Consider the following 23959-nt stretch of genomic DNA (forward strand, 5'->3'; position numbering starts at 1 on the left):
TTATGAGTATTAGTTTTGTTTTCCTATACACAGAGTCTAACTGTGCTATTTATTTTACGTATGAATAATTAATAATAACGAATTTATTATTTATTAATTAATTTATTAACGAATTTTTGTTTGTGTTTGTATATATTCATACGTAAAATAAATAGGTAGTTAGGCAAACATATTTTTATAAAATATTTATATATATATACACACAATTCATTATTAATTTTATTCGTTATTTCTTATTCATGCTTAATATAAAGAGAGTTACTCTCTCTATATAAAATTTAGATACATTTTTGTACCTATATTTTGTCATTTTTCTCTAATTGTATTTTAAGAATGAATAATATTATACACACACACACAATCTTGATTTAACTCAGTAGCTGCTACTGTAAAAGCTTTAAACTGCATTTAATTTTTTAGCTTTGATCTTTAATAGTTTGATCTTCCACTGTATACTACAAATATCTGAATATGTTGAAGAATCATGGTATTTATCACATTTGGAGGCAAGAATTCACAACGAAAATGGGACAAGCAATTTTATTATTCCAGGGCAGGACATTATTCACAATTTTTTTTTTTTTTTTAATTCAGAAAAAAAAAATATTCTGAATACAAAACATAACTGTAACACTGTACATTGAAACAGGTTTTAGAAGCATTTTCCAGAAAAGGGCAATTTTTAAAAAAAGTTTGAATCTAAACAGTGAATGAAATCAAACTCATGCATAAAGTGCAGTAGGTGCTACTCAATCTGCAACACATACAAGATATTTCTAACAAAAGCCATTCATTTAACTGATTGTGACAGAAATCATTATTCTAACTAACATCCCTTTGTGCTTTTGGTCTGTTGAACCGAACTAAACCTCAGTGTGACGATGAAAACATCCTGAGAATCAGATCGATTTCATCCAAGTTAAATCAATTCGTTTCAGGATATATCCATACTTTGGCATTTCTCCTTCCATGTCACGTGATGAGCAGGCCAGCGCAGGGAGACCAAAACCATCCTGAAAATTAAATTCTTCAAATTAAACATCACAGTTTTCTTGCAAAATTACAGGGTAAAAGACCAGATACTTAGAAAAAGTGCACGTACAATATATGTCTCTGTTCGGAATGGCCTACTACCATACTACTCATACTGTAAGATTACGGTGCACACTATGCACATTTTCTGTTAGCAAAATAGAATAAAATATCTGCATGACCTGCCAAAATACAATTAGAGAGTATAGAAAAAACTGTTAAAATCTACTAGTATACACTACAGGTCAAAAGATTGGAATTAATTAAGATAATTAAGTCTCTTCTGCTCACCAAGGCTGCATTTATTTGATCAAAAATACAGTAAAATTGTGAAATATTTTTACAATTTAAAATAACTGTCTTCTATGTGAATATGTGTTAAACTATAATTTATTTCTGTGATCAAAGCTGAATTATCAGCATCATTACTCCAGTCTTCAGTGTCACATGATCTTCAGAAATCATTCTAATATACTGATTATTCACCAGCTACTCAAAGTAAGTATACTGTGCAGTATTCAGTATGTAGTAAGCTAGTATTCCACTCCGAACACAGTAAATGTTTCAGGACGTGAAGAAGAGCGGAGCACAGGAGTGTTTGATAGTTATATTGAAGAAGAACGACAGTAAATCATGTGACTGTTGATTTCATGTAACTACAGGTGATGATTTTGGTGTTTGTACACGGTCTTATACAGACTTGAAGTCATACTAAAAACCCTAAAGAGGAGTAAATAAAGTGACTCGAGGTGCATGAGACAGAAGAGTCATAAATAATCATCAACTATTAGGATTCAAGGTGCTTAATTATGGAATGTAGGTGAAGCGATGTACAGTATACGATCTGCTAGAGAAACTGAAATTTTGGTCCAGTTCTGCAGGTTTTTAGAGCCTGGTTTACACCTGATGTTAACAAGCGGTCAGGAGAGACACTTCGCTGTTGTGTTTTTTTAAATATGCTGGAATAGTTCAGCCAAACATGAACATTTGCTGCGTGTGACCTTGCCCTCAGGCCTTCTGAGATGTAGAGGAGTTCGTTTCTTCATCAGGTTTGGAGAAATGTGTCTCTGCATCAGTGTCTCAGCAGTGGATGCTCTGCAGTGAATGGGTGCCGTCAGAATGAGAGTCTGATAAAAACATCACAATAGTCCACACCACTCCAGTCCATCAGTTAACATCTGGAGAAGACAAAAGCTGAAACACATCCATCAAGATGTTTTTCATTTCAAACTTGCTTCCAGCTAAAATATGACTCCATAATCCATAATTTAAAATTCTTTATGAATACTGTTAATGGGATTTTAACTTCAGGAAATGATTGTTGTGCTATAATTAGCGATGTTATTGTTACCTAAAAGCATTTTTGTTCATTAAAATGAAGCTGAAATAAAATGTAAGTATTATGAGAAGAAATTAAACTAATTAAAATAAAAATAAAAAATTGGAAATGCTGACTGAAATGTTTAATTTATATTACTTAACTAAAACTTTAAATATGAAAAAATAAAATACTGATATTAATAAAATTTGAAAAAAAAAAGTTGTTTTTTAAACTTAAAGAAAATTAGAAATGCTGCCTTGGTAACTAACTGAAATAAGTTTCATTTGAAGTATTAAAATCACAAACTAAAATGGAAATACATTTTATCATTATTATTATTTTTTATAAAAAAAAAAAGCTAAACAAAAATATAAAAAAACAACAATAAAAATTACAAAAGCACATAAGAAAATTACTAAAATTATGAAGAAAACGAAAATATAAAAATTAAAACTGAAAAAAATCAAAAATAGATGCAAGTTCAAAATAGTAATAATCCATAATAATGCTTCCTCCAGTGAAAAAGTGTTCTGGTCTGAATCAGGAGAGAAATCTTAATGCTGGATATGTTTCTTACAAGCATGCAGCTTTTCTCTTCTAATTGATGGACTGGAGTGGTGTGGATTATTGTGATGTTTTTATCAGCTGTTTGGACTCATTCTGACGGCACCCATTCACTGCAGCGCATCCATTGCTGAGACACTGATGCAATGCTACATTTCTACAAACCTGATGAAGAAACAAACTCATCCACATCTTGGATGGCCTGAGGGTGAGCACATGTTCAGCTAATTTAGATTTTTGTCAGAACTCTTCCTCTGAACAGCAGGTGTACTGGAGGAGCGTTCAGTCGCGCGGGTCGCTGATCTCCAAGTGGTCCGGGATGGGGAGCCCCGTGAGGACGGTCAAGCACTTGTTCCACACGCTGAAGACGGGACAGATGGGCTGAGAGAAGGCGATGTCGAAGGTGTACAGGTGCTGCGTTCCAGCGGCGTCGTAAAACGCCAGAGAGCCGGAGTCGTAGTCGAGCAGGACGCCCAGACGCCGCATGTGAGGAGACGGCTCGATGGGAAACTCTTTACTGTTGTGACGCACGGCCCACGAGGTGTTGCAGCGGCTCAGTACCCATGATGCCGAGTCCTTACCGACCCAGCCGTGCTTGGGAGCAGATTTGTAGGCGATACCGATAGCAAACCTAGAAAGAATGAGAGAGAATACATATATTCTAGACGATATTATTATTTATATAATTAGTGCTGTCAAACAATTAATCGTGATTAATTCATTTTCCTACATAGTATGTGTGTGGGTATATATATATATATATATAAATAAATACACACATATATGCATGTATATATTTCTGTTTATATATTAAATATATTTATATATAATATAAATTATATGAAAATAAATTTATGCATGTAAATATTTTCAAAATGTATACGGAATGTGTGTGTATTTATATATATATAATAAATATACACACATTATGTAAACAAAAACTTATTTCGGATACGATTAAACATGATTAATTGTTTGACAGCACTAATTATGATTATACATCAACTTTCTGTAGATACCGAATGGATTTTAACTTCAGGAACTGAATGTTATTGTTAATTAAAACTATTTTTATTATTTAAAAAAAAAAAAGTTAAAATATAAATATTAGATGAAGAACTTAAACTTTAAAAACTGATTTTTTTTTTCAAATACTGCCTTGCCAACTAGCTGAAATAAGTTTAAATTTGAAGTACTAAAATAAGATAAAATTTTACATGAATCTACAATGTTAAAAATAATAATAATAATTAAAAATGCTCTTTTGGCAACTTACTGAAGTAAAACTGAAATATAAATAATTTAAATATGATGAATTAAACTAAAATGTAAATATGAATTAAATTAAAATATAAATATTAGAAAAAAACGTCAAAAAATTACATGTATATTAGAAATGTTAATATAAATATAAAAAAAACAAATACTAATAAATATGATGAAAACACATACAATTTTCTAAAATAAAAAAAAAATCGAATGAAAACCTGAAATTATAAACATAAAAGCTAATTCAAAACAGTAATAAATAATATATTAATATATCAATAATACTAAAATAACCCTGGCTCTATTCCAATATATTGTTATGTGACAAAACATCATCATCATATCACTAAATTGGAATAAGACAAGGAAGCTATGCAAATATGTCTTCTGAAATGGCACTGTGTGCGTTTACCATGTGCTTCCTCCGATCAGAATCTCCCAGTAATGACGGCCGCTGTCGATGAACACGTTCCCCGTCACGCCGTAGTTCCCCGTGCTGCCGAAGCGGTCCTGAGCGTGGCTCTTCATCGATGAGGCTTCGTCCCGCTCCACCGTCAGATTGTCATGTGACACCTTCAGCTTCCTGTGGGCCGACTTTGGGTCGAGCTTAAACGGCTGACCTGCCATTCACAAACAATCACAGAGATTCACAGCTGATGACTTCAGGAACTCCTAAACTAACACACTACTAATTCATTCAAATAAAGCAAAGAATACAAATATTAGATGAATAACATTATTAAAGTATTAATTATTAGATGAATTTGCATGAAAATTAGAAATGTTGCCATGACAACTGAATGAACTGAAATATGTTCAAATTAAAGTACTAAACTTGATAAGGCTAAAACTGAAATAAAAATAAATAAAAGCTAAATATTCAAAAAAATCTGAAATAAATTTACTATAAAAGACATAAAAGACAAGAACTAAAACTATTAAAAATTGAATTTAATAAATTGAATTCAAGCTGAAATAAAATTAAATAAAGCTGAAACAAATTAAATTAAATGAAATATTAGATGACAAATCTAAACTTAAAAATTTTAATTGAAAATTAGACATGTTGCCATGGCAACTAAGTTAAGAAGCTGAAATAAAATAAATATTAGATGAAAAACCCAAACTTAAAAAAAAAAAACGAAAATGGGAAATGTTTCCATGGCAACTAATTGAACTGAAATATGTTTAAGTACTAAAATTAATCAAACTAAAACTGAAATAAAAAATAAATTATAGGTCGAAGTCACTAAACATAATGAAAAAGTACTAAAACTATAAAAAATTGTATTAATTGAAATGAAGCTGAAATAAAATAGAATATAATACAAGAAGCTGAAATAATCAAATCAAATAAATATTAGACGAAAAACCTAAACTTAAAAAAAATTAAAATGAGAAATGTTTCCATGAAAAATAATTGAATTGACATGTTTAAGTTGAAGTACTAAAATTAATAAAACTAAAACTGAAATAAAAATAAAGTTAAACCTAAATACTGAAAAAAAATCTAATAAAAATAATAAATATCTATAACAATATTAATAAAACAAAGCATAAACGAATATAAAAATGAAAACTGAACATATAAAATGAAAAGTGAATTCCTATAGATTTAAATAATTCTAAAATAACTCTATTGCAGTGTATTGTCATTGATCTGATGACAGAAAGGCTCACTGTTGGTCTTGAGTTTGGCCGGCGGGCTGCTGCGGCTTCCAGCCTGATTCATGGCCTTCACGAGGAAGATGTACTTGGTGCCGCTCTGCAGGCCGTGCACCGTGTAGTGATTCTGCTTAATGTTGGGCACGATCATCCAGCTGTCCATCGAGTTACACAGACCTGAAACGTCACGCACATTTAAGACAATCTCTGAAATATCCTGTACATTTCTACTGGAGATGGGCAATACATTGTCTATACAAGAAAAGCTCACCGTGACCATGTGCACAACAGGGCTATTTATCCAGCTATTAAAAATGATGGCATGTGCCATTTTTTGAAAAGAAATATTAAATAATTAATTTGTTAGTGGTGTTTTCTGGTGCTTTGGCTCTGTGTTCGTCCTCAGATCTGCCTGACACCAGCACTAAATTGTGCTTTAAGTCCACTGTGACCTGATTGACTCAGAAAGCGCTCTGCGTCTGATCTCCACTCAGTGCTGCAGTATAATCTGCTCTAATCCACACATCTACGCTCATACTGAACTCAAACGCACATTTTCAGGGATTTCTGGCTGGATTGTGTTTGCTTTTGTGTCGCAATACCATGCCGGCCCCTGCAGCGCTTTATAAAGTGCTGGATTCCTAATAGAATCGCAGCGAGGGTTGATTCGATTTCTCGTTTTGCACATAATGGCATTACACATGGATACGGTCGGCCTGTGTTTGACAGACGGTCATCTGGACCGAGTTTCAGCTCGGTTTGTTTACTGACGACGTTAGCCTGGCTGGTGAAGATGGTATAAAACTGAAATAAAGCTAAAAATACAAATAATAAAACAATGAAGTAAAATAAATAATAATAATAATATTCAATGAAAAACATAAAATGAAATATGCTTTAAGTTGAAATATTAAAAAGTTAAATCAAACTAAATCTTTATAAAAAATTAATCAAATTTAAATCCAGGAAATCCTAAATTATTTTACTATGAAGTCAAAGTCATTAAACGTAAAAAAAAAAAAACTACTAAAAATGTATTTAATTAATTGATTGAAATATAGTTGATATAAGATTGAAAAAAAAAAAACTAAACTTAAAAAAAACATGAACGGAAATATGTTTTAAGTTTAAGTACTAAAATTAATTAAAAAAACAAAACAAAGTCAAACTAAAAAATTAAATACAAATAAATAAACATTAAATATTAATTTATCCATCCAGGAATTCCTAAATAATTTTAGGTCAAAGTCACTAAACACAAAGAGAAAAAAAACAACTAATATTATTAAAAATCAATTTAATTAACTGAAATAAAAATAAAATACAAATATTTGATGAAAAACCTAAACTTTAAAAACATGTTGCCAGTAGGGATGCACGATATATTATCAGACTGATAATATTAGATGAAAATATTACACAAATATTCTGTCAGTAGGCATGGATGTGGTCTGTTTGTATTGTACAGACGTCATCTGGAGCGAGTTTGGCTCGTTCACTTACTGACGACGTTAGTCTGGCCGGTGGAGATGGTGTACTGCAGCTCGTATGAAACCACGCTGAACTCATCTTCTGATGTCCAGTGAACGGTGATGGTGTCGTGAGACGCCGTGCAAAGCTCCTCGCGGATAGTGGGAGCATTCGGAGCTGTGACAGAAAACAAAACATTCAGGTCACACATATGCAGCATATACTCATATACTCCATGCAAAAGGCCGAAAACACTCTTTCCGCATGCAGACGCCAAAGCTAATGCATTGCAAATGTGCAAGTGTTGTGCATACTTACTGCAACATATAATGTGGTGGAAATAAACAAATGTCTACTACTAATATATACTAATATAATATATTTTACCAAAACAACTAAATTATAAACAACTAATAAATAATATATATTATAATATGTATTATATTGCAAATATTCAATGTATTACTGTTTACTCAACATAAAATACAGCTTACATAGCTAGAATCCTTTACTTTCCTGTTTTTGCATAACATATTTCAAACATATGACAAAAATGTGGATGACGTTACTATTATTAGCATGAAGTGATTTTGTGCAGCAACAGTGAGCAGTTGGCAGAGAAATAAAGCAGACTGTGTGTTTGAGGACTCCCTGAAGCCGGCCGTCTGCCGCGACGCAGAATAAAAGGACCTCGCAGAGATAAAAAAACAGAAAAACATATTTGCTTCACCGGGAGCTCTGACTTCTGTCCGTTCTGCTCCTGAGAGAAGCACTGAAACACTGACATCTACTTCATCTGCTTCACACATGACTCTCTGACAAGGAGATCAGCCTCAAGACTTTCACAACATCGCTGCTCTCTTTGACTGATTTTGGCACAGATGAACTCCATATAGAGTTATATAAACGTGACTTCATGAAGTTTTGATATTCGCAATCATTACAGAGTTACAGTCTGTTGCAGCAAGATTTGGACATCTGACCTTATCTTAAAATGCTTTGTCCTGTTTAAAAAAACTGCAATGTCTTATTTTAAGGGTATCTGAGATGTTTGAAGACAGCGCCACCTGATGGCAAAAATGCATTGATTTGCATTGAAAAACGCATGCATTGGCAGCTGTTGAAGTTCAGTCAAAGTGTGAAAGAGTGAGTAATTCAGTTTTTGAATTATTTAATAATTACTGCTTGCAGCTTTTGTTATTTTCATCCAACCAGGCAGTCGATAAATAAACAACTATTATACATTAGTGGGCAAAGGTTTAGAATAATTACAATTTTTAAATATTTTTAAAGAAGTGTCTTCTGCTCAGAAAGGCTGCATTTATTTGTTTATTTATTCAAAATACAGTAAAAACAGTGAAATATTATTACAATTTAAAATAGCCGTTTTCTATGTGAATATGTTAAAATGTTTTTTTTTTTTATATATTTGTGGAAACTGATACATTTTATTTCTCAGGATTCACAGATGAATATAAAGTTCAAAAGAACAGCATTTATTTGAAATCTTTTATAGCATTATAATTGCCATTTTTGATCAATCAAATGCATCTTTGATGAATAAAACTAATTTATTTGCTTTCCCCAAACTTTTGAATGTTCGTGTATCACAGTTTCCACAAAAATATTGTGCAGCACAACTGTTTTCAACATTGATAATAATCAGAAATGTTTCTTGAGCAACAAATTAGCATATTAGAATGATTTCTGAAGGGTCACTGAAGACTGGAGTAATGATGCTGAAAATACAGCTTTGATCACAGTAATAAATTACAGTTTAACATATATTCACACAGAAAACAGTTATTTGAAATTCTAATAATGTCACAATTTCTACTGTATTTTTGATCAAATAAAAGCAGCCCCGGTGAACAGAGAAGACTTCGTTCTAAAACATTAAAAAGCATGACTGAAATAGCTCTGTTTAAGCTTTAAAGCAACATCTAGCTGCATGCTGGTAATGATTGTTCTGCACGGATCTGAAGCGGTGAACTGACCTGTAAGGTAATCCAGACCCTCCAGCATCTTCTTCTCTCTGGAGAAGTCCAGTGCGAACGCGTCGAATGAGTCGTTCAGGTTGATCTCTGGGATCAGGATCTGTGAGGACGCTGTCGCCATCGAGACTCTGTAATTATATTTCAAACATGAAATAGGTTAAGACCAGTGTTGGGGATAATGCATTACAAGTAATGCAAGTTGCGTAATCAGATTACTTTAAGTAACTAGAAAAGTAATGCATTACTTTTTAACTTAGTAGGAAATATCGGAGTTACTTTTTCAAATAAGTACCACCAGTTACTTTGTTTCCCATGTCTTACTCTTGACTGGCAGCTCTGGTGTTGCCATGTTGAGAGAAATCGGGAGTAACTGCAGAGTGTGAACATGATGTTACTGTAGTTCTAGACTAAATATGAATGCATTTACTCATCTCACCTGCACAAAAACACATTCAGTATTCCTCATAATGACTAAAAACATAGCGTTGAACTTTCTTCTCCTGCGTCATATTCTTCATGAGATTAGTTTGAGTTGCGCGCTCTACTGTACAGACGTGAATTTACATTTCCTTCAGCCTGAGGCGGATTCATTTCACTTTTGTTGTGAAAGGGCTTTCACATTTGTAAAAGAAATTTTTTTTTCATATTAAAGGGGTCATCGGATGCCCATTTTACACAAGTTGATATGATTCTTTAGGGTCTTAATGAAAAATCTATAACATACTTTGGTTAAAATTTCTCACTGGTAGTGTAAAACACCTCCTTTACCCTTTCAAAATCAGCTCTGTTTTCAGCCAGCTGTTTTTAGTCCATGGTGCTTTAAATGCTAATGAGCTCTGCTGACTCCGCCCCTCTCTTCCGTGGAGTGACGAGCAGACCACAGATATGTGTAGATTCCCTATTCGACCGCTCCAGATACGTTGATGCATCGGCCACCTTGCATTCACCATAATAATCAATGAATATTCAAAGATATACAAGCGTATAACTTGCTGTTGTAGACACACACAGTCAATGCGCTCAAAGATTTGCAGACCGTTCAAAAATGGCGGATGGCTTACGTATTGTGGCCCATAGAAACGAGGTATAGATCTCTATGGAGCACACTAAACTTCAGCCGCGAAACTGGCTAACTAGCACATTATTAGGAAAGGCGATTTGCAAAGATTCATAAAAAACCCGTATACTCACTACTTCTGTGGATAAAGCTGAATCACGAATGATTCGGGTGAACATAGACGCATTTATGTAGATCGGCACATTCACTTCACAATGAAAGTAATGTTAATCCTCTGCATCTTCAGCGGCTCAGATGTCGGGAGTAAATGACGACTGCTATATTCATTATTACATCCAACAACAAAACACTTCAATCGCTTAATCTGAGACATCTTGTCTTCCCCGCACCGGAGTCGGTCGGACTGTTTACAGCTCACTCAGGGCGGGTCTAAGGTAAGACGGCTTGTCAATCAACTCCTGTGGGAGGGGCCTGTACAGAACTACATCATTCTGACAGGAGTCTCAGAACAGCCTGATTTGAGAAAGAGGATTTAAAATAAAATAAAAAAAAGGTGGATTTTTATCATTATAGGATGGATGTGTACACACACTTCCAACACACATTTATGTTCAAACAACTTGTAAAGTGAATTTTGCATCCGATGACCCCTTCATTAACAAACAAGCAAGCCCTGCCCAGATTTAAAAAGTAACTCAAAAGTACATAACATTACTTTCAATAAAAAGTAACTAAGTAACAGTTACTTTTTTAGGGAGTATCGCAATATTATAATACATTACTTTTAAAAGTAACTTTCCCCAACACTGGTTAAGACATGCTAAGATAGCAAAGGTTTGATGTATAACTATATTAAATCTGAATGAGACCTAGTTACACAGGTACTTTTTAGATTTAAAAGTACGATTGCACTAGTTTTTTTTCTGTAGTTTGGCTTCAGACTGACATTACGGCTTTTGCATGTAAAGTCTGCTCACCGCTCTGAGATGCTCTTTGCGGTCTGCAGGAATCGAGCGTGATCCGTCTCTTTCAGAACCAGATCGGCTTGAGTGATGAGCGAGGATGATCTCTCCACAAACTGCTTACAGTTAGCGATCTGTTGCGCTAGCTTTCTCAAGCGAACCACCTAGAAACAGACAAACACACGTTATGGCCAGCTCTGCCAAACCAGCATCAATAGTTTCTCTTGATTAAGCTTCCTGTTCTTGTTCCCACCAAATTACTATGAAAAAAGTCAGAAGATTATCCATTTTGTCATCAGATTTAAAATAGGGTTTCTGCAGGTTTGATGAAGGTAAGTTCAAGACTTCTTTAAGATCTTTTTAAGAAAATTGAAGGAATACATTTAAGGGAACACAATATGGTCTCAAAATGTAAATGTTTACAATTCAGAGGAAAATTTAAACTATGATTAAAATGAAAACTGAAAATTAAAATAAACTCTAAAACTACATTAAAAACAAATCATTAATTGAAATAAAATAAATACTAAAAAAAACTACATTTTTACATTTTTATTTCAGCTAGTTGAAGTACTAAAATACTACATAGACATCATTAAAAAACCAATAAAAATTATGCAATATAAATTACTAAGACTTCAACTGAATACTGAAAACATATAAATAAAACTATAAAAACACTTTTTCAAATAGCTCTGCTCCCAACTGTTAGAAAATATGGAAATAACTTTTATTGTATCGTTTTGATCACACTGCAAAAAATTAATATCTTCCTCAGTATCTTATTTTCCAGTGCAAATGCCTAAAAGTTTCTTAAATCACGATACATTTACTTGAGAAACAAAATGACATTCGATATGAAGTCTTGTTTTCTGTGAAATGGATCAAAATGAACCGAGCGTCTGATTAAAACAAGACCAGTGGGCTCTGAAAAAAATAAATAAATCAACTCCCGTTCAAACTGAAATATCAGAAGGTCTGAGAAGTGAATCCTCTGGCTTTGGTAATATATAAGCGGCCTTTGACATTCACATGCGGTGAGGAAGGAAACAGTTTCCTCTGAGAGAAATTCTCAGACACTTTTGGTTTTTTTCCCATTTAAGATCAACTCGGCATTAAAGTAAAGTTCAACCTATGTTTTTGTGGAATAATCATGCACAATAAGACCGGGAAAGTAGAAATTATGATTTTTTCAATTTTGTGTAAATTGTGAAATATTTTAACGATTTAAAACAGCTGTTTTCTATGTCAATATCTGTTCAAATGTAATTTATTTCAGTGATCAAAGCTTCATTACTCCAGTCTTCAGTCTCACATCATCTGAATAATCTTTCCATTGATGTATGGTTTGTTATGATCGGACAATATTTGTCTGAGATACAACTATTTGAAAATCTGGAATCTGAGGGAGCAAAAAAATCTAAATATTGAGAAAATCTCCTTTAAAGTTGTTCAAATGAAGTTCTTAGCAATGCATATTACTAATTAAAAATGAAGTTTTGATATATTTACAGTAGGAAATTTACTAAATATCTTCATGGAACATGATCTTAATATCCTAATGATTTTTGGCATAAAAGAAAAATGTATAATTTTGACCCATACAGTGTATTTTTGGTTATTGCTACAAATATACCCCAGCGACTTAAGACTGCTTTTGTGCTCCAGGCTCACATATGCTGATTTGCTGCTTGAGAAACATTTTTGATTATTATCAGTGTTGAAAACGGTTGTGCTGCCCAATATTTTTGGGGAAACACTGATATATTTCATTTTCAGGATTCACAGATGAATAGAAAGTTCAAAAGAACAACATTTATTTGAAACATTATGGTTTTACTGTCACTTCTGATTAATTTAATGCGTAATTGCTCAATTACCTTTCCTTCTTTGATCTTCGTGCCGATGATTTGTCTCCTCTGCTGTACGATGTTCATCAGTGTGTCGCACTCTTCTGCCAGTTTGCTCTCCTGATGAGCTGCATTGTGCTGAAATAAAAAAATCAAACAAAGCAAAGCAGGTGATATGTGGTTTTATAAAACAAAAACAACAGTGACATAATAAAATACATCAATATTTTATAAAAAAAGTCATATTTATTAATAATAATAAATCAAAATAGCTATATAATAAAAGCAGAACAGTGGTCTGGCTTTAAATAAACAAACTTAAGTTAAAAAATATAACTTACTTTAATGATTTTCTTTATTATAAACTGACTAATAATGTCAAAATAATGCAAAAAAAAAAAAATCAAATGGTCATAAAATAGGCTTAATTTCTTTAAAATACAACTAAACTTATTTTAGTTTAGCTATTTACCAAGGCAAACTTAGCACAAACTAAAACTAATAAAATTACGTAAACAATATATATTGAAGTGGATATAATGTAAAGAGCTGTAATAATGAATGCAGCGGTCTGCTGTACCTCCACATGTTGACACGTCTGGATCAGCTTGGCCATCAGGTTCTCCAGCTCGCTGTTCCTCTTGATCAGATTGCTGAGGTTGGAATCCAACATGTGCTGCAGAAAAACAGAAAAAATGCCAGTTCATATCATATCAGCACAGTTTAACTCACTGAGGGAAAACAGCAAAACTAAGTCATCTACCAAATATCCTACTTCCATAATTGAGTTTGGAGAAGCCGGTGTTTTCTGCTGCGGCGTCTGAAGCGCGACTCATGCACTGATGCTCATGTCGTTAAGCATGTCAAACGCGGTGTGTCCGCGGGCTTGAGCGCTAACGCTCGTCATGGGGGAGGGTGGGAAGCGTCTGCCGTGGATTTGGTATTAAAAAAAGCAGATCAAGCTCCAACCTCATTTCAGCTTAACATGAGCAGTGGACACCAAACGTCTGAGACCATGAGTGAAAATGCTTTTATTTTGCATTTTGCAAGTTTAATATAAATTGGTAGCTACAGTGATATTATCAGATGATATTATGAGTGAAAGTGAGCATGAAATGGCTTCAGTGCAGGGTTATCATCATCTAAAACTAAAACTAAATATTTTAATTACTTACAAAATAAACAAATATTAACTGAAATAAAATAAATAAATTAAAAAAAAAAAAAAAATATATATATATATGTTTTTTTTTATTTATTTATTTTTTTTAAACAACTTAAAATAAAAATAAATCTACAATCTAACAAATTTACAAAAACTGTGTGTGCGTATATATATATATATATATATATATATATATATATATATATATATATATATATATAAAGATTTTCATTACTTAAAAATAGAAAAACACTAACTGAAATAAGATAAAATATAAAAAATGTATTTTATTATAGCTGGTTGTGAAGGCAAAATTTCTCTTTTTTAAGTACTAAACTAAAAACTAAAACTTAAAATATATGCAGATATAACAAAAACAACTAATAATGTTATGAAAACAACAAAATTACTAAAACTTTAACATGAAAACTGAAAATATAAAAATAAGAATTAAAACAGTAATTTAAAAAAACCTTTAAATTACTTGAAATAAAATAATCAACTGAAATAAAATTAAAAGCCCTCAATTGTTTTGACATAGTTGCCAAGGTAACAGTTCTCATTTTTGTTTTATGTGAAATACTAAAATAACTAAAAATTAAAAATTAAATAGACATAATAAAAAAATAAAACAGAAAACAAAATTACAAAGAAAACTGAAAATATACAAATAAAATATATACAAAATATTTTAATTATAATAAAATCATTTAAAAACTTTATGGCATTTTCTTCAGTAAAATAAATAAAACTAAATCAACTAAAACTAAAAAAAAAAAAAAAACGAAACTATGGACAAAAAATGACAAAAAAGAACACAACAAAATTACTAAAACTAACTAGAATTAAAGCAAAAAATAAAATATTAAAAATCTAATTAAAAATATGAATAAAAGCTATAACAGTATATAAATGCTGCTAAAACAACACTGATTTGACAGCAGCAGATCATGTTTTTAATTAAGACCAGGCTGGAAAAGAAAATCTGACCGTCTGTACAAAGACGTTCATATCCTCACAACATGACACTTTAGTGACCTAGAAACAATGTAGAATATTAACCATTTTTCCTTAAAAAATATGTAATTCAAATATCATCTAAATAAAGTAAATAAAACAGCAAATGCATGTAAAATATGACATTTCATTTGTAAGGTTAGGAAATGAGGTCAGTGAGTTCAAACGATGACAAGAGACCAAAGAGAGCATGTGTAATGTGCACAACGCTAAAAATAGACCATCAGAGAGATGGAAATCATATTCTCTGCCAGAGGACTGATTTATATGACATTTAATCCCTGAAACATTTTCTCAGATTATTCATCTCCGTTTATCTTTGGTATTTTAACCCGAATAGCAAATGAAAATCAATCCTACTTCATTTTGGGCAATTGGAAAAACCTAGCAGATTATGCACAAGGTTACTGAAAACAATGATGAATATTGCAGCGATGCAGTCAGTTCAAGTTGAGCAATAATGCAAAAATTAAACCAAGTATTAAATTATGGATTTGACATAATCAGGCCTTTTTGTCCTGCATGTTTGTGCATGTGAGTGTGCTTATTTGGAAGTATGCATGCAGAATTAATCATGAGCGGTGAATCATACAATGCAGGATTTTGCGCTCTGCAAAACGACAACATGATTCTAATTTAACCTAAATACTGAAAAAGAGCAGGTCGAAGTGTTTGCATCAACATTAAAGGAATAGTTCCCTTAAAAATGAAAAATTGCTGAAAATGTGCTCATCCTCAGGTCATCCGAGATGTAGATGAGTTGGTTTCTTCATCAGATTTGGAGAAATGTAGCATTGCATTACATCAAAAACGTCTTAATGCTGGATTTGTTTGAGCTTTTGTCTTCTCCAGATGTTAGCTGATGGACTGGAGTGGTGTGTTTTTATCAGCTCTCATTCTGACGGCACCCATTCACTGCAGAGCATCCATTGCTGAGACACTGATGCAGAGACACATTTCTCCAAACCTGATGAAGAAACAAACTCATCCTAATCTCGGATGACCTGAGGGTGAGCACATTTTCAGTAAATTTAAATTTTTGGGTCAAAACTATTAACATTACCAAGTCAAGGTTTCTACAATACGTGATGATTAAACCTGTTTAGCAACATTTATAGATGTGCTAAACTCCGTAAACTATCCTGACTGTTCATAATTATACACAAGTAGAAGAAATTCTAGCATCATTTACCCTCAGGAGACATTGTTGGCAATCACACAATAGTAAAGCTAACACTAGAGTTGCCATTTTTTCCTATACACTACGTCATCTTCAGAACATTGAGCAAAGAAACGCCATTATAATACGACACAGAAGATATCAAGTAGGAAAATCCCACATGACTCTGAATGGGCCGGCGAACATCATTTACAGCGCCTTTTAAGGTTTTTAGGCTTAGGATTGCATTTCAAAAAAGCCTCGGCCTGCACAAAAATAGAGGCTTTTATCCGAACCACTAAAACATTTATGCAATACATCTTCAGGTGTGAAGAGCCATAGAAAGGTGGGGAAAAAGTTGAGCAGAGATCCTATTGTTAGAAATTTCAAAACGGGAGTACAAAACGATATCTCAGAGATGAACACATTCACAGTAAAATGAAAGGTGCTTAGTTATATCATTTGTCTCGGATGAGATCTTAACTTGAACACAGTTTAACATTGAGATCTCTTTTAAAACTTTTATAAATATTTTGCCTTTGAGGAGAAAATCTAGCTGATTTCAGTTAAAGGAATAGTTCAGCCAAAAATGACCATTTGCTGAAGATTTACTCACTGTCAGGCCATCCAAGATGTAGATGAGTGTGTTTCTTCATCAGGTTTGTATAAATGTGTCTCTGCATCAGTGTCTCAGCAATGGATGCTCTGCAGTGAATGGGTGCCGTCAGAATAAGAGTCCAAACAGCTGAGACACTGATGCAATGCTACATTTCTCCAAAACTGATGAAGAAACAAACTCATCCACATATCAGAAGGTCTGAGGGTGAGCACATTTTCATTTTAAGATCTCCATTGGCTGGAAAATAAGTGCGATTTTATCATTTCTGAACTTTCCTTCCTAAGCTCCACTGGAAGAGAAATGTTTCCACAGGCCTCATTCGTAGGGAAATAAGTAGAACACATATGCAAGTTAAATATGCATGTTAAAAATAACAAGTCTCAGCTGATATTTCTGCAGAACATGCTCATTTTCAAAGAAAAACGTCTTTCAAAGCACAGAGCGAGTGCAGCCATCTGACAAAGCCCCGTGAAATATGATCGCTGCAAATGATTACTGTACTGTCTGTGGACTCTGAGCTGCACTCACTCCAGTCATTTCCAGCGCGCTGATTTTTCTCAGGAAGGAACAGCGGTGCTTCCAGACAAAGGTGTAGAAACAAACACGCTTTTCAACAAGAGGAAACCGCCTGACTTCCTTTTTTCATCCGTTTCAAATTACTTTCCACTTATTATCTGCCGTTGAGAGCGTTACAGTACGTTTGCAAAGAAAAAAGTGTGTTTGGCCTCTTCAGTTAAATGCACATCTGTATTATGTTGACTAAAATACTTGGTTTAGGGTTTTTCAGAACAATCCCTAAATAATCGTCCCACTGCAGCATCCCACACTCGGTTTAATTCATGCAAACAGATGTGTGTCTAACTACCCATGCATCACTGCAACCACCTAGAAACCATGTTATGTTCAATTTAACATTACTTGCTGTTTCTTTGTAATTATTTGTACAATTTACTAGCAGTTTCTGAGTAAAAATTACTTCATGTTAAAGGGATCCCTGGGTATTAAGACATGTATAGCTTAATATAACATAAATTATGTCTCTTATTTAAATATGTAATAGAAAACCCATGAAAATGAATGTTATTTAAAAAAAATAAATCTACATTGTTTTTGGACTATGGGGGGGCGCCATTATTTTAGTACATTCTGCTTCGATGACGTCAAATGGTGAGCTACTGGTGCTTATTTCTATGGTCTTTGGCTTTTAACCGCAACACAACTCAGAAAATAAAATACTGATACGATACCACATTGTGTGGCTTTTGGTTGTCATTTTCAGTCAAAGAGCAGCAAGAGAAGCAATTTTGTTTTCCCTCAATATTAGACCCAGGACCACATAACATGTTTCAGTAAGAGACACCATTTACGTTATATTAACCCATACACGTCTTAATACCCAGGGATCCCTAATACTATATTGTGCACTACACTATACTGTTTTCACCGATCAGCACAGATCATTTCATAGAAATTAATGATAAATGTTTTAATAGTTACGTTTTTAATCTAATATAATTCTGCAAAACATTCAAAGAAAAATCAGCGAGCTTTACAGAAGCACATTACTTCACAGCGCTTGCGGTTTAATTTTCTAAAGGCCATTTTTCTGGAGTCAGAAGTGTTTGCGTGTCAAAAGAAAAGGGCTCGTCTGAAAGATTTATAACCAATTCAGGCTCTCTAAAATGTTCTAGCAGTAAATATAACCTCTCGTCTATTATTTATTACAATAAACAACAGTTATACAGGGTTTTAGTTTTCTATCTTAATACAGCTAGTGTAAAATATACATGTAATATATGCAAGATATACAGTATACATTACAAAATACATTTAACTTATTTTAACCCAAAAAAAGTTTTAGGAGTTGAAAAATTCAAAACAAACAAATAATTATGGCAAAAAAAAAAAAAAGATAATGACTTTTGGTTCTACAAAAGCAAACATGAAGAAGTTTTTGTTAATATTTAATTTAATTTAATTAAAGTTTAACGATTTTGTTGTGGTTTTGACTTTAATATGTCTATCTTTTTAAATAATTTTTATTCATTAATTTTTATTTAGTTTGATTTTATTTCGTTTTAGTAATTTTAGTGCATCAACTTAAATTTAACAAAATATTTTATTTTGCAATTCTCATTATTCTGAGAATAAAAAAAATTAAAAGACATAAATATCACCATGATTGAAATTATAATACTTGAAATAAATGTTAATTGAAATTAAATAATTAAACATACACATATACATACACATATATATATATATATATATATATATATATATATATATTTCTGTTTATTTTTTATTATTTTGAAATAAATATTTAGTGAAAACAAACTGAAATAATACTATATAGAGAGATTTAATTATTTTAATAATTTCATTTCAATTGACATTAAATTTATTTCAAGTAACAAAATAATTTTTTAAAGGTTTTTTTAAAAGTTAAAATATGTGTTACCAAATAGGAGAGATTCTCATATTCGTGATCATTTGCCATTCAAATGATTATGCTCATCATACTATTTGTAATGAAACAGACGATAAAGGAGACATAACATAATACAGTATTAGATGTCATTTCTGGGTCACATGTGACACAGGAGCCGCTCTGTGTTTGTGTGTCACACAGAGTATGTGCATCACATGATCAGCGCAAGCATGATCAAGCAGTCATGTTTACAGCAGATTGACTGAAGCTTCAGATCCTCGTCGAGCTGTAAAATAGGTCATATGATGCTGCAACACAACATACAGCTCAACGAGACGCAGCACAACGTCTGAGTACATGAATCATTCATTCCCTCCAGCAAACACACACACACACACACACACACACACACACACACACACACACACACAGAGGATGCTGGGGTTCAGAGATGAGCCTGCAATTTGATGTGTTTTCACTGTAAACAGTGTTCTGTTGATAATAAAGGGGAAAGGTGACATAAGATGTCATAGGTCACATTTTAGCCCAACACCAAAAGAAACAGAAAAGCAAGAAATTTGATTTATTTTTAATAAATCTGCATAAATTAAAGGTGTTCAATTTTCCAAATTACAGGACAATTAATTTTGTTCAACTCATTACTTCATTATTTCTCATTATTTAGTTTGAGATATTTTAGTCCTAAACTAAACAAAAAACAGAAATGTTGCATTGAGGTGAAATAAAATAAATGCAATTATATTTTAAAGAATTTATGCCAATTTTTAGGATCATTAGGATTTTTATGCACTATTTTGGCATTATTATCTTGTTTATTATCAATATTTTCAGCTTATTATCAATATTTATTTTCTGCTTATTATCAATATTTTCTTACATATCATTATTATTGCTGCTTATTATCATTATTATTATCTGCATTATATCATTATTATTTTTTTTGCATTATATAGACATTATTATCATGGCAATTAAGGAAACTTTCTGCTTAAATTCAATTTATGCACAATTTATAAAATTAACGTGCAATTAACCTTTTTTGTAATTCATTCTTCAAGGTGATTCTGATTATTTTTTAGCTATTTTAGTACTTAAGATATAAAATAATGCAAATATGACATTTATTGCTTATTAACTTAAGTTAATTGTACTTTAATTTTGGTATTTTTATCATGACAGTTAAGCAAATTTTCAGCTTAAATTCAATTTATGTACAATTTACAAAATTATAAACAATTATTATACTTATACTGAAAAAAACTCTCTCTCTCTCTATAATTTAAAGTGTGAATATATAACAATGAACAATAAGAAGAAATAAGACTGATTATATTTCAAACACAAAGCTTTGTTGAACTTATTGTTATCAAATCCCGGCATATATGAAAAAAGGCAAATACCTACAAATTGTTCTGCCAAGAAATATAGTTTGTTAGACTAAAAGTTGGCAAGCACCATTTAAACTTGGCATTAATAGAGCAGTTGATATCGTAGTCCCAGAACCTGGAAGAGAATCAGCATTTCTGAGCCAATATGTCAGGAGTGTTTTTACAATAATGCGTTTGAATCATAAAGATGTGAGTTTATGTGCTTGATGAATCGGACAACCACTGTAGTTCTTATAAAGCAACTGTTAACAACTTTAAAAACAACCTTTGAGGTCTGACTGTAATTTAGGTTGAAGAACAAAACACGAGAGTCTCTTGAAGGAATGTTAACCACAGACCTTATTTTACTCATAAATAGAAAAGCTCTATTATAAAAACCCACATGACATTCCTGAGGGATCCCATGGTGAATTATCCTGCCAGGTCGGCCTACAAATTTCTGTCACGACCGAACAGCTCAAGACAGAAAAAGCATTTCTGAATGTATCTCGTCCGATCAGAACTTAGAGGAGCAATCCATTATAGATCAAAGATTCTCTTTTCCATTTTAATTCGTCTGGATTTTTGTTTTTTTTTTACGTTAATACTCAAAAGGCATGTCTACTCAAATGAATTCATAAAACTTAAACAATCAGAGAATTTATTAATTTTTTTTAATAAGGGTATATTATAAATTATGTGTGGTCAGTTTTAATTATGAATTATATATAAATCGCAATTTGTGCAGGTCTACGAGCCCAATATTGTAAACCGGCCTCTCACCTTCAGCTTGTCGAATCGCTCTCCCAGTGCTGCCACCTGGTGTTCACGGTGATGCCCGACCAGTTTGCACAGCGAGCAAATCAGCTGCTCGTCCGTCACGCAGTACATGTTGACCTTCTCCTCTCCGTGCTCGGGACAGGCCAGTCCTCTGAGGCGCGAGTCCGGCACGGGTTCGGTGAGCCGGTGTCCCGTGAAGGGCTTCTTGTTGGGGTGAGTGGCGCGCAGGCATTCCTGGCAATACGAAACCTCGCAGGTGATGCAGGTCTTGACCGCCTCCTGCGGCGGATCCTGCTCGCAGAACTGGCACTGGACGGCTTCGCTCGGCGAACTCATGACCCTGCCGTCATCCACCGAGGGGAACGGATCGCGGCTGCAGCGGCGTGTCTCGCTCGGCGAGTTCGGCCCGCTCAGAGACGCCTTCTGGAAACGGTCGATGATGTTCTGTAAAGTGACGTTGCGCTTGAGGCCGTCTAGACCCTGCTGGTCGAGGGTGATGACATAGCGACAGGTGGGACACTGGAAGGCAGAGTAGGGTTTGCTGGACTCGTCAAACGTGGGACAGTGGGACACCAGAATGCGATGAGCGCAGTTGAAGCACAGGCTGTGGGCGCAGGGCAGCAGTAGAGGATCCTCGAAAAGCTCCAGACAGATTGGACAAGTCAACTCCGACTCCAGTGTGTCCATCTTCAGTGAAGCGATGAGGACGTCAGCGAAACCCAGGGAAGCCGTTTAGCCGTCTGCGAACAAGCAAAACACAACCTCTGCTGTTACATTACCTCTCAAATGTTAACTAAATTAATACATAGGTACTAGTTTGCTCAGTTTACTTACCCCCCATAACTACCACATAACTAGTCATAAGGGTCAATTTTACCAAATTGTGATTTATACCTCGTCAGAATAAATAAGCTCTCCATTGATGTAGGGTTTGTTATGATAGGATAATATTTGTCTGAGATACAACTATTTGAAAATCTGGAATCTGAGGGAGCAAAAAAATCTAAATATTGAGAAAATCGCCTTTAAAGTTGTTCAAATGAAGCCCTTAGCAATGCATATTACTAATCAAACATTAAGTTGTTATATTTGTGGAAGTAAATTTACAAAATATGGAACATGATCTCAAATAAATGCTGTTCTTTTGAACTTTCTATTCATCTGTGAATCCTGAAAAATAAAATGTATCACAGTTTCCACAAAAATATTGTGCAGCACAACTGTGTTCAACATTGATAATAATCAGAAATGTTTGTTGAGCAGTAAATCAGTATATTATTATGATTTCTGAAGATCATGTGACACTGAAGACTGGAGTAATGATGCTGAAAATACAGCTTTATATCACAGAAATAAATTACATTTTAACACATATTCACATAGAAAACAGCTGTTTTAAATTCTAATAATATTTCACATTTTGATCATAAATGCAGGTTTGGTGAGCAAAAAAGACATTTTTCAAAAACACTACCGACCTCAAACTTTTGAACGGGGGTGTACATTGCCTCAGCAACCACTCAAAGCTTTCATGACTCATTTATATTTCATAATCATAAGCTGCAGGAAAGAAAAACCAAAAGTGAGACCTTTTTATCTTAGTCGATTCCCCTAAAACAAATTCTCCTGCTATTCCAATGTTTCTCCCGAGTAAAAGACCTCTCGGGTTTCAGAAGAGATCTCAACAATATCTCAAAGTGTGCTCAGATTTGGCATAATTTGAGTGACGACTTAAGTGTCCAACTGAGTTCAGTCAAATCAACCAAATTTCAGAAAAATCCCTGGCTAAAATGTTTGATTTTGTAAACACAAATAATGACGAAAACCAAAATATTAGATGCCATGGATGTATATTTACCTAGTAATCCACTATTTTGTTGAGGGGGGTCAAAATTATAGTATTCATTTTGAGGCAAATAACAGACTTTGTAAATGACTTCATCATGTTATTTTTATACGGGAATACGGGTTATTTTAAAGCGGGAATGTCAAACAACAGTATTTGCATATGTCCTAAAAGCACCACCCTGGTTCTGCATTGGGCTTGTTTGCATTGTTTAATATTATAATGCTATAAAAGTTTTAACACTAAAACATTACAGCCAGTTTCAGCAATATGTCCTCCTCAGAGAAGGGCTTGACGGCGATCTGCTGCTAGTACACTAAGGCTTTGTTTCTGACAGCTCCATCAGCGCAGATGTAAGCAGGCGGACTATCGGCCAGCACGATAAACTGGGTGAGTTCTCATCATC

At 33.3% G+C, this 23959-nt stretch overlaps 1 protein-coding gene across 4 annotated transcripts in view; it reads right to left on the reverse strand.

Moving 5' to 3' along the window:
* Window positions 1-527: 527 nt before the first annotated feature.
* Window positions 528-23959, reverse strand: part of LOC306876152 (E3 ubiquitin-protein ligase Midline-1-like) — a 35604-nt gene continuing 12172 nt past the window's right edge. For 2 of the 4 annotated variants that reach the window (XM_079427132.1, XM_079427131.1), the window contains exons 2-11: window positions 21711-22447; window positions 13729-13824; window positions 13179-13286; window positions 11314-11462; window positions 9319-9446; window positions 7355-7498; window positions 5867-6028; window positions 4599-4806; window positions 3108-3548; window positions 528-2189 (exon numbers count right to left, since the gene is read on the reverse strand). In XM_079427132.1, the coding sequence (XP_079283258.1) occupies window positions 3200-3548; window positions 4599-4806; window positions 5867-6028; window positions 7355-7498; window positions 9319-9446; window positions 11314-11462; window positions 13179-13286; window positions 13729-13824; window positions 21711-22394 (2028 nt within the window). In that variant the 5' untranslated portion in view covers window positions 22395-22447 and the 3' untranslated portion in view covers window positions 528-2189; window positions 3108-3199. Of the gene's footprint in view, window positions 2190-3008; window positions 3549-4598; window positions 4807-5866; window positions 6029-7354; window positions 7499-9318; window positions 9447-11313; window positions 11463-13178; window positions 13287-13728; window positions 13825-21710; window positions 22448-23959 lie in introns of all 4 variants that reach the window. The other 2 variants (XM_079427129.1, XM_079427130.1) reach the window with 2 other exon arrangements.

This window comes from Barbus barbus (assembly GCF_936440315.1).
Source record: "Barbus barbus genome assembly, chromosome: 10".
In the NCBI taxonomy this organism is placed as follows: domain Eukaryota; kingdom Metazoa; phylum Chordata; class Actinopteri; order Cypriniformes; family Cyprinidae; genus Barbus; species Barbus barbus.